Below are 12317 nucleotides of genomic sequence, written 5' to 3' on the forward strand. Positions count from 1 at the left end.
TCACGGAGCTGGTGGATGTTCCGCTCGAGGATGCCCCACAGGTGCTCAGTTGGGTTTAGGTCTAGAGACATATTTGGCCAGTCCAGCACCTTTACCTTCAGCAAGGCAGTTGTCTTCTTGGAGGGATGTTTGGGGTCGTTATTGAGTTGGAAAAATGCCATGCAGCGCAGTTTTTGAAGGGAGGGGATCATGCTCTGCTTCAGAATGTCACAGTACATGTTGAATGAACCGTAGCTCACCAGTGCCAGCAGCACTCATGCAGCTCCAGATCATGATGCTACCAACTCCATGATTGACTGTAAGCAAGAGAATTGTCTTGGTACTCCTCACCAGGGTGCCACCACACATGCTGGGCACCACCCGAGCCAAACAAGTTTACCATGGTCTCGTCAGATCACAGGACATAGTTCTGGTAATCCTTGTTCTTGGACTGCTTGTCTTCAGCAAACTTTTCGGGTGTTCTTGTGCATCAGCTTCAGAAGAGGCTTCCTTCTGGGATGACGGCCATGCAGACCGAGTTGATGCATTATGCGGCATATGGTCTGAGCACTAACAGACTGATCTCCTACTTCTTTAACCTCTGCAGCAATGCTGGCAGCACTCATGCATCTATTTTTTGAAGCAGCCTCTGGATGACGCCGAGCACGTGGACCAAACTTCTTTGGTCGACCCTGGTGAGGCCTGTTCGGAGTGGAGCATGTCCTGGAAAAGCGCTGTATGACCTTGGCCACCGTGCTATAGCTCAGTTTGAGGGTGTTAGCAGTCTTCTTATAGCCTAGGCCATCTTTGTGGAGAGCAACAACTTTATTTCTCACATCCTCAGAGAGTTCTTTGCTATGAGGTGCCATGTTGCTCCACATTCACACCTGGAACCTTGTAACTGTAACGAGTCATATGACACCAGGGAGGGACAACGTCACAATTGGCCACAATTTGGACATGCTCATTCTGAGGTGTACTCACTTGTGTTACCAGTTATTTATACATTAATGTGTGTTGAGTTCTTTTCAGAGGACAGTAAATCTATACTTGTATACAAGCTGTACGCTGACTAGTTTGTTATATCCAAGTTTCATTCTATAGTGTTGTCCCATGAAAAGATATAATAAAATATTTGCAGAAGTGTGAGGGGTGTGCTCACTTTTGTGAGATACTGTATTTAACTTCGTCAGTACAAAGCATAAAACCATATTCCTTAAAATCGTGAAGAAAAAATAGGTAAGAGTAAGGTGTTGGGTAGTGGTGGCTCTACGTTGTGAAGAATGTTGAAGATCCATGGAGTTCCTGCTTAAATCACCAGGCATTTGGGCAGGTGTCTTTGTTCTGACCACTGTCATTGTGACCTTGAACGAAGCTTTTAGCTGCAGGCACCCCTTGGCTCTTGGCAGGAGACCCACACCTCAGAATGACAGCCCTTGAAAATAGGCTGTAGCACTCGAGCTAAAAAGGGTTTCCCTAGAAACCAGTCCATTCACTGTGAGCGCCTTGACAATCATTTAGACATCTTAGAGAATTTGCTTTAAACAATACAGATTCTCTCGAGAGATTGAAAATTCGTTGCAACACCTCTATGAGGAGTGGACAACATCCTACTGGGTTAACAATACAGAGACATATAATGTATTTGTACTGGGTTACAAGTGCAGTAAAATGAATTATGTCAAAATATTTTAGCATAGTAGCCCAGCATGATCTTAACATTTTGCTCTTCCGGAGTACAGTAAATGTATCACCAAATATTGATTAAAAATATTGGTCAAATATTTGTCCATATTTCTTGGACATATCTTTTTTTTTTTAAAGGAAATTTCTGTGGATACTAATATGAAACTGACATCATGCATCCCTTTTTTGGATGAACCGTGACACTGATCGGTTGTATCTGTATGCCAGCTTTCCAACTGTCCTTTCAAACAAAGAAATTCAAGGCCCTTTTTATTTAAATGGATCTTTTTCATTTTCCAGCTAGAGGTGGGCAATATGGCAAAAATATTATATTGCAATACCTCAAGAAATTGTCATGATATGTCACTGTTTTTTTTCAGACATCTGATCAGTTGCAACAGAGAAAAAATTATAGTGCTATTTTTCACAAAATACTATCAGAAACAGATTTTTATTTAATATTTCGCATACAATATTGCACTAAATCTAGTTAAAATCTGGGTCCGAACCCTTATAATCAAGCTGATGGTGACAGTAGCAAGGAAAAACTTCCTAAGAGCAAGAGGAAGAAACCTGTAAAGCAACCAAGACTCAAAAGGGGAACCCATCCTCCCCTGGTTGACACTGGATAACAAACAATAACAGCAGAAAATAAGGTTGTGTATTATACAGGGTCTTGCCCAATACCTTTACTGGTGTGTAGTATGACCTGCTTACCTGGGCAGAGAATTGAACCCCAGTGTGGTGCTTGGAGGACAGCTGCATTACCCTCTACTAGCAAGCGATTTTCCCCCAGTGTCATTTATAGCCAGTTTCCATTGTTGTAGGTCTATTTTTGTACCAGTAGCCCGGGAAGGCAAAGGTTTGACCATGCATACGATGCACACAAAGCCCACCACAGCATGCTGTAAGCTACTGATGTAGTTGAGCAGTTCACACGCAAAGTGCCTGACTCTATCCCAGAGCCTTAGCTTGATCAGATTACTCTGGGGTCCTAACCTGGCATGTTTCATAACACACAGCAATGGTTTGCAGCTTAGTACTGCTCTATTATACAAGCTTGTTTACTACTGAGCAACAAAATGGCTTTCCAGGCAGTCTAGTGTATGTGCATAGAACATTCATGTGATTTGATGTGTTTGCCAGTTACGCACAATTTAAATGTCCCTTTCCAATACCAGTACATTTCTTTGCACTTAGAAATCTCTGCTTACATCTGAGCTTACCTCAAGAAGCAGTGCCATAGCTACTTGGGGAATGGACTAAAAGAAATGACCTAAAGTTATTTGGAAAAATGTGTGGTTCCACTGACTTACAGTAAAAGTAAAGTATGCTTTTTCCTTCTCCTAAAAAGTTATCAGTTTGGAGATGCAAGGTTTTCTTCCAACAACAGTGATATGTATTCATAAGCATGATTTATGGTAAAATTGACACTGTGTGTGTGTGCGTGTGTGTGGTTGGGGATATTTCACACAGCAAGTAGCAACCATGGTGAAGGTGAGGGAGCTTCCTAAAGTTCTCAGGAGAAACACTGTTTAACTACACTCGAATAGAAAAAACTACAGAGCCATAACAAAGCCCTTAAACCATCTCTGTCCTTGCAGCCAGTTCAATAATATGCGAGTGACTAGATGGATCCCGGACAGGTGCACCATGCAAGAGTTCTGAACTCCTCTGCTAAAAAAGAAGCACAGAAATGCACATCTACAATTTTCACATCCTTTTGAAAATTTCTACAAGGGCTTTGAAATTGCAAGCCCAACAGAGGGACCTTCGTAACCTTCAAGTACTGAGGATGGTTGGTTGAGAGGAAGGTGACAAAATTCAATCACAATGCTGCTGAAAGTGAATTGCTTCTTACTGTAGACGTCTTAAAGCTGTAGTAGCTGCTGCTTTGTAACAAAGTTCTAATGTTATTCATTTGTGATGTCTGAAGACTTTTTCTGTTTTTTTTTTTCCCCCAGATTTTTTTACGCTTTTAAAAACATGCTTTTTTTGTGCATGTGTACAAATCAAAAGACGTAAAGTTTTCATGGATATATGTATTTGAAGTTTATTAAACACCAAAAAAAAGAAAGACAGAAGTGTGTAAATACTTTCTCCTCATTTGAAGTAGTAAGAAGAACATTAAGAAGGAACACTATCTGCAAATAGGCTAAGAATTGCACTGGATAAGAGGAGAAACAGGATGAATAGTCTTATTTGCAGAGTGCTAGTTAATAATGCAGCTCATGATGAGAGATACCACTTAAATTTGCTGCATACGTTCAAGCAAGATGTTTTCCTGCTTGCAGAGATACTCTTTTTCAGTGGTTCTGCTGTGTGAAAGTGAAATGAAAGTCATGATATGCAGCAGTGATGCAGTCTGCCTTCTGCCTATCAGGCACGGGAACCTGTCCACTCGGCCTAAGGGGCTGTCTGCGCTGGTGAGGCCCGGAATCCCCGAGGCGCTTCGGGCTGAAGTCTGGCAGCTCCTATCTGGCTGCCAGGACGACCAGGCCCTGCTGGAACGCTACCGCATTCTCATCACTAAGGTAGGCTTATTCATTCTCTCTCTCAGCACCATAGGTGTAGCTTCCATTGAGGACAAGAAGGGGGCACATACTCCCCAGTTCTGGAGGTTGTGGGAGAAAATCGGGTACTGTCTGGTACTAAATAGAGTATTCTTGTTGTCCAGCTGTTGTGATCTGGATGATGGAAATAGAATTATAACAGGTGTTGATTAATTAAATACTTCTGAGGTTAAACTACACTAGTCATGGGTGATATCTGAAAATAATTAGCGTGATATTTTCTAGTTTAAAATGTTGATCATCACAAAGCTAAACTTAACATAAAGTAAGTCAAAGGAAAAGCCGAGCATTACAGCGCATAGCAGAGAGAACAAACAGGCAGCTTGTCAAATCTCTCTCTCTCTTATCCCTTATGTGAACCAACATATTTACAAACTTTTTAACGGTAGATTAGTCTTCTCTAAATGTCTGTCAGTTCTTTTCCCCAAACGGTGATTTATTGTCTTTTACAAGTCACTATTGTATTACTTGTTCATCAGCGACAATGTCTGATGACCTCACCCTATCACCCAGGCATATACTATTTCTGGTCGATTGCTGTTTCGGGGAAGATTGAGAGACACTAACCCTAACCCTAACCCATTGAGCAGAAGAAGAAAAGACTAGAGGATTGTCCGTTCTCCCAGCTCTAACTTTAATAATGTTACATGTTATTAGGTATGCATTTCAAGATAAATAGTCAAAGAAGGTGACTTAGTTAACTGTTTTAGCTCTAGCTTCACTTCTAACTTTTGCTCCACATGCTACTTACTGCACCGTTACAGTTTTCACTTTGTATGTCTTTGGTTTTGTAACAAGAGCAGCTGTGCTAGTGTAATTTCATGTGAATGGCTGTAAGTGTCTGAGGAATTATAGTACAGTTTGTGGGAAGGGACTAAAGAAAACAATATGCAGTTTATGTTCACATCTCACCAAAAACATTACGGCCGTTTTCCAGCAGTGCTTAGAGCAATGAACAGCAGAGAGGCCTATTGCCTTCTAATGTCACAGCCAGTTGAAGCATTTTCATTGCAACTATAGATTCAAGAAGGCAGATCACTCGATAGAGCCCTGGCATTTCTGCAGGCTGAATACAGTACTTGTATGTATTTTAAAGGCTGTTTTTTTTCTTTTTCTTTTAATGTTGTTCTTGGAGGTGTGCTGGTTCTCATGCCATTTACGGCCACTGCTTGGAATGTTCCCACACTAAAGATGCTATTGTTAAGGAACGCAACTCTCTTGGCAAAGTGTGTGACATACCCAGAAAAATCAGCAGAAAAGTCTATGAATCATCTATTTGTCAGACTTGCATCTGCTTGCTGTCTCCTTAGAATGAGCAGTTTCGCTAGAGTGGATGGACTGTCTGTTACTCTAAGAATAGAATTGTTTCTGATTTACTGTGCACCTGAGGTTAGTGCACAGAGCCTCAGGCGAGGTTGGAGGGGTGGTGCTCTGGTTCAGTAGGTATTTTAGTACATTAAAGTACATTCTAAAATCTAGCCCAGAGCTGATCAGTTCCAGTCTGGAGACCCCATGCACTGCAGAGGCTGCAGTCTCAGATGCTCCACTCACACAGTGGTACACAGATTGTATATTGTACACTAAGATGACCAGAACTGTTGGAGTTTTATCAGCTTTCCCTGCCTTGCTATAATACATTGCTTGTTTTTAATTGATTCAAAAGGAAACAACTTTTGGTTGTAAAGCTAAATGCTGGCTAGTTACCAGTAGTGAAGATTTTCTTGCTCTGCACACTAGTGAGCCTTTTGAAGCAAGATATACAAGATGAAAGCTACATTCAAATTACCTGGCTGAAGTGGCACAAATCTGATTTCTTTGTTAATACGACACAGATGTGATGTTTTCAGACCTGTGTGGGGACACACATCCGATCTTTGCCATTAAGATCTGCGGTCCTAGATCACATAGTGTACATATTCCATTCGGGTTCCATGCGACCATAAGGAAATCGGAGTTTCTAATGAACTTCTAACGATAAAAACATACAGACATAAGTTCTGTAAATAGGCCTAGTGGATTTTCACCATGATGGTGTTTCATACTGTACAGAGGTCAGCTGGAGGTGAGGATATTCCCGACTACCCTTTTGTGCTCTTGGTCCTGACCTGTCACAATCAATTTTCTGTTCACTCTAGCCCTTCCCCCATTAACTCCCATCATTGCTCTCCACAGAGCCAAGCTCACTCACACAAGCCTGTAACTAAAGGCAGTTGCTTTTGCTGTTACATCACCTAAAACACATTTTGATAGCCAAGTCTTATTCATATACTAACAAAAATTTACAGAGCAACACTGACCAGATGCGTTTTTTTTTTCTCTTTGCGTGCAAATCAATAGTTCATTCAGTGGTATTCCACTGACCAAGGTTTGAAATACAGTGCAATTATTATTGAGAGAAAGAAATAAAGAGTGAGAAAGCAGTAGTGAAAGCGGAGAAGAAGGTAATTGTGTTTCATGCGTATTTATATCAGGCTGTCTGCTCCTGCCAGCCTGTGTAAATTCTGCAGTTCTGGTTCCCTAACCCAGAGTCACAGTTCTCATCGCCTCTCACATCAGCAGAAATAGCAGCCATCCAGATGAGCTGCTAAATATATGTCGCCTTGTGTAAGACGGGTCCTGCAAGAGCCGGCGATTAAACCAGCCCTTCATTAATTAAGTTTGCAGTATTCTGCCGCACACCTTGAAATAATGATATTGATATAACCGTCATGATGCTATTAATGAAAAAGGAAAAGCCCGGAGGGGGAGGCAGACGGGCTCCTTTGCTTGGCAATGTCGACGTTATTAATGACTCGGTCTCCGCTTGCTATCGATTATGATGCTGATTGAATCCTAAGTAATTGTGCCATTGGTAGTTGCTGGTATATTGATGTTGTAAATCAGCCTGATTTCTCTCTATACCTTTTTTTTTTTTTTTTTTTTTTTTTTTTTTTTTTTGAGTGTGATGTAGATTTGAATAATGGACCATGACGCTTGGACACAAGACCACGCTGTAAAATAGAGATGGCAGGGCAGATGGGGCCAAAATGATTTAGCACAAAGAGTACAGGTTGGTTGGAGGGAGAGCTCATTTCAGGTGGTAGTCATTAGGCGACTCGCATTGCAAAGGAGAGCTTTGAGCAATTGCTGACATTTGAATAAGAAAAGATTGTGGATGCATTTTTCATACACTCTTAATTGTGGCAGAAAGAGTTCTTTGGAGCGATGCCATAGAAGAAACACTTCTGCTTCCCTGAAGAATCTTTCAGTGGACGGTTCTTTAGGGATATGTTTGCATCAAGAACATTTTAATGTAATATAAACTTCTTTACAGGTTCTTTTAAAAGGTCCATATCATGGAAAACTGATTTTCTTCACGGAAAATCAGGAAGGCAGGATACACCCTGGACAGGTCTCCAGTCCATCGCAGGGCAGACAGACAGACACAAACAGTCACTCACACACTCACACCCAGGGGCAATTTAACATGTCCATTCAGCCGGACTGCATGTCTTTGCACTGTGGGAGGAAACCGGAGAACCCGCAGGAAACCCACACAGACACGGGGAGAACATGCAGACTCCACACAGAGAGGACCCCGCTCACCCGGCCGGGGAATCGAACCCAGGCCCTCCTCGCTGTGAGGCAACCGCGCTACCACCGTGCCGCCCTACTTTATAAGATCATGAAGATGAATTCAAGGATGTGAACAAGTTAAACAAGTTTTAAAATGAGCAACGGCTTCCTTTTCTGTCGTTTTCAGGATGCTGTTTTTTCCTGCACCTGTGTACGTAGAACTGTGGGTAACTGAAGGCCTGGAAGGATACATACACTACATTTCTAGGCAGTATAGGAAGCTTTCTTCACTCAGGGACAGCCTTCTGTGATGTAGCTGCCAAGAAATGAAGCCTACGTCAGCTGCAGCCTGGGCTTTGAGCTAATATCTGGCCATTCGGCCCACATTAGTTAAACTCCGCCCACTCTCACTGAAGGTATAACGAGTTTTTCTGCCTGAAGTACTTTTTGAACAAGGAAAGCCGATCAGAGCAAAGATTATTTGCATATATTGCCCGCTGTACACAAGATGGTAACAAAACCAGCCTGGTCATTTTGAAGCGATACTGAGATGTTAGAAATGTAACTTAAAATGAATTATGAATTATTTTGGTGCACAAAAGCACTCAAATGTAGTAAATTGGGGAAAATAAAGTGCAGGAACCATTTAAGTATGGGCTTTTTTTCCTGCAGCTTCTGTACTTCAGAGACATCTGGTTATTCTTTCCCAAACACCCCCCCCCCCCCACCCACCACACACACACACACACACACACACACACACACACACACACACACACACACACACACTTCTTTTGTTAGCTTCTTGTTGTTCTGAAGGTTCTATGCAAAAAAGAAGGCCTGGTTAGTTATGTAGTATGTTACATAAAAAAGCATGTAGCTGACATTTTCCCAACCTTTCCTTCTCTGCTGGGTGAAAGTGCTGCCAAAGGTGTTATTCCTTTCAGACAGGGCTTAAAATAAGACTGAAAGCTTCTTTGTGGAGAACAGCCCTGTCTTTTTAAAAAGCAGCTAAAATGTGGATTAAATCATTTTGTTCCTTTTCAGAAAAGGGAAATACAGCAAGTAAGATTAGACACACTTTGTTATGTGGGTGTGTTGCGTGGTGAAATGAAAGGTCATCAACTCAGCCAACACTGATGATTTGCCAGGGGTAGGTTTTGTAGTCATATTAATAATTAAAATGCACTTTCATTACCTGTATAAATTCATATTAGACATATGAAAGCAGGAATGTGGTATTGTATAATTGTATGACGAGATGAAGTACATAGACCCTGAAGCTGAAATGAAGTGTACGACTGCAGGCATGTAAATGTGCATGAAACGTCTTGCATGTCGCGTGCCAAGTGCTTTCAAACTCACTGTTACTGAGACAAATCACTGGATTGCATCCCAAGTTTATATGAATATTATTATTATTTATTATTTATTTTTTTATTTTATTTTTTTTTTTACATTTTTTTTTGCTAAGACTGTGTGCCACCACCTTCTATTTCCATCTGCTTGTGGGATTAATTATGTAGTCTTTGCCAGTCTGCTTAAGTAGATTATCGTCTTTATGGAGCATGTAATGAAATCTTTGATGGCGGATCATTTTGCTAGTTTATTTGCATTCTTCATTTTTTTTTTTTTTGCGCTTGCTCAGTGTTTATAAGACTATTTCTTTTCTAGACGGCAGTGCGGAGTGTTTTTTTTTTTTTTTCTCGAAGGTAAGGGTGATTGAATTTTAATAAGGCACTTTAAGGTAATCATGAAGTTCAAACAAGTCTTGTGTTTTGGCACGGAGATACTTGGAGTGTTAAGGACCTGAAAGCCTTTTAATATGGGCTCTGTCAAATCCCAAAATGCTGCTTGATTGTAGAATATCTTTAGAGTCTCATTTATTTTTTATATTAGCTTTTGTGTCTCAACGTGTGTGGCATCATGCTTCAGTAATATTCCAGCACCTTTCTGTACCTGTTCAACACAATTCATGTTATTGATAATCCTCATTAGCCACGTCAATTACATGACTGATGAGGTGAGTATGAAGGCTTCTGAGTTAATAACATTTCTGAGAAGTGTTATAAATCATTTGGGTTTCTGATAGTTATGGCATTACTCTCTTATTTCTACAAAACATTATGGACAAATTGTGAACAAAACCTGTTGATAAAGGATATTTCAACATATCAGTAACAGATCTAACTGTAGGAGTTAGGACTTCAGTTTGGGCCATAAATTTTAAAACTCAGTAAAAACAAGGAAAAAACACCGTTATGATATTGTTAACTTCTGCTAATGCATGCTTACGGGGATTTAGTACTATATTAGCACCAAGGTAACTGAACGTTTTACCGCTCTAGATGAAAGTCCAGGCTTGAGTAATGGCCTGAGACTATTTCTCTATACCTGGCTTAAGTCACAAATATGGTCCTTGCAGTCGAGTGTAAAGTGCTGAGGTGCGCAGAGGTCGGCAACTTTCTGCAGAGCCAATCGCTACAGCCCTCCAAACTTCATGTGGCATTCAGATTAGCTCAAGAACAGCATAGAGAGCTTCATGGAATGAGTTTCCATGGCCGAGCAGCTGCAGTCTGACAGTCCGATGGACGAGTCTGGGTTTGGCAGTTGCCAGGAGAACGGTACTTGTCTGACTGCATTGTGCCAAGTGTAAAGTTTGGTGGAGGGGGGATTATGGTGTTGTGGTGTTTTTCAGGAGTTGGGCTCGGTCCCTTAGTTCCAGTGAATGGAACTCTTAATGCTTCATCAGACCAAGAGATTTTGGACAATTTCATGCTCCCAACTTTGTGGGAACGGAGCAGGGATGGCCCCTTCCTGTTCCAACATGACTGCGCACCAGTGCACAGTGCAAGGTCCATAAAGACATGGATGAGCGAGTTTGGTGTGGAAAAACTTGACTGGCCTGCACAGACTCCTGCCCTCAACCCTATAGAACACCTTTGGGATGAATTCGAGCAGAGACTGCGAGCCTGACCTCACGAATGCGCCTCTGGAAGAATGGTAAAAAATTCCCATAAACACACTCATAAACCCTGTGGAGAGCCTTCCCAGAAGAGTTGAAGCTGATATAACTGCAAAAGGTGGGTCGACATGATATTTAGCCCTGTGGATTAAGAATGGGATGTCACTCAATTTCATGTGCGTGTGAAGGCAGACGAGCGAATACTTTTGGAAACATAGTGTAATTACTTTATTAAGTCCTCCAGCAGGGAAAGAATGCATGTAGTTCAATGTTCATGTTGTAAAATGAATTAAAGGCAAAAAAAAAAAAAAATCTTATCTGTCTTTGAGCCATAGGCTCTTTCTGGTGTATGTTCTGGTGACCTGCATAATAAGTGCCTAAGGGAGTGAAGGGCTGTTACTCACAATGCTCCTCCAGTCTCTCCAGGCCAGCTGCATGCATGAGCTCTGTCGCCTCAACCCCCCTCCTTTTCAATAGAGTCCTATTCCTACATGTATCTTAATGCATTCTGCATTTACTGAGCTGCCACTCATGTTCTTCCGTTAGTGTGTATGTTGTCATGGAATCAGTAAGAGCATCAGCATTGGTTTTGAAATTATGCTGCATTACAATGGAAATCACTTAAAGATATGAAGTTGCATCTATGTTCAACTTCTTCAGATCAAAAAAAAAAAGACGTATGATGATTTAGCCTTGCTTAGCTGGCTGATACAGAATCAGAATTGGACTTGCTATAGTCTGTTCCTGTGATCATGTGTGGGGAGTTCAGATCACATTAGCTCATTGTGACATACTTCATGCAAGACAGGCCACTGGACCAGTCTCAGGCTTATGCACAGACATTGTGGGGGGCAGGGGCTCAATGCAAAAAAATCATGAATGTGAATTAAGCTGAATTTAATTTACAGCCAATTGCAATCAGTCTTAGGAACAGAGATTGTGTAATCATGTTTCAGAAAAAACAAACTTAGCGTAAAGAGTTTTTGAGTTGAGATTGAAGTTCAAGCATGTAATATTACCCACTTTGCTAGTAATGCTGAAGCTGTGAGTTTTAACTATTTAAGAGCTCTACATAAAACCAGGGGTTTAACAGTCTGGAGTAAATCCTTGTATTTTATAACACAGATTTGGTTTCTACAGTTATTAATGCCCATTACTGCCAAGATCGCTAGGTTGTTCTTAATAACTGTATTATGCAATGTGATGCTGTACTGTCCCAGTACTGCACTATTGGGGGTGCTCAAGGGAGACAAAGTTTGTGTAACTCGGACTGATCTGAGCTCTGTTTCTGGGGTGAGGCTGAGCCTTGTCAAAATGGATCGTGAAGAATGGCTGTATCAAACTCTGTTATTATACAGGCCAACCAAGAAGAGGGTGAAAGGACAGGGCTCAAGCCCCCCTGGAATCGATCTGTGGACGTGCCTAGGCATCATATATTGTGTATTAGACATCACATTGTTAAGCCTTTGAAGTTATTGCTTCCTTAATTGCTTTGCATAATTACATAGTCAGTTATGGAGTGAAATACGTTTATGTTCTTGACCGCTTCAAGTCTTCTG

The 12317-nt window shown here is 41.3% G+C and overlaps 1 protein-coding gene across 2 annotated transcripts in view; it reads left to right on the forward strand.

Annotated features, from left to right (window-relative positions):
• The window catches only part of rabgap1l (RAB GTPase activating protein 1-like), a 139485-nt gene that overhangs the window by 32871 nt on the left and 94297 nt on the right, over nucleotides 1-12317 (forward strand). For both annotated transcript variants that reach the window (XM_017701333.2, XM_037545539.1), the window contains exon 13: nucleotides 4049-4199. In XM_017701333.2, the coding sequence (XP_017556822.1) occupies nucleotides 4049-4199 (151 nt within the window). The remainder of the gene's footprint in view (nucleotides 1-4048; nucleotides 4200-12317) is intronic.

Source organism: Pygocentrus nattereri, chromosome 15, assembly GCF_015220715.1.
Source record: "Pygocentrus nattereri isolate fPygNat1 chromosome 15, fPygNat1.pri, whole genome shotgun sequence".
NCBI classification, from domain to species: Eukaryota; Metazoa; Chordata; class Actinopteri; order Characiformes; family Serrasalmidae; genus Pygocentrus; species Pygocentrus nattereri.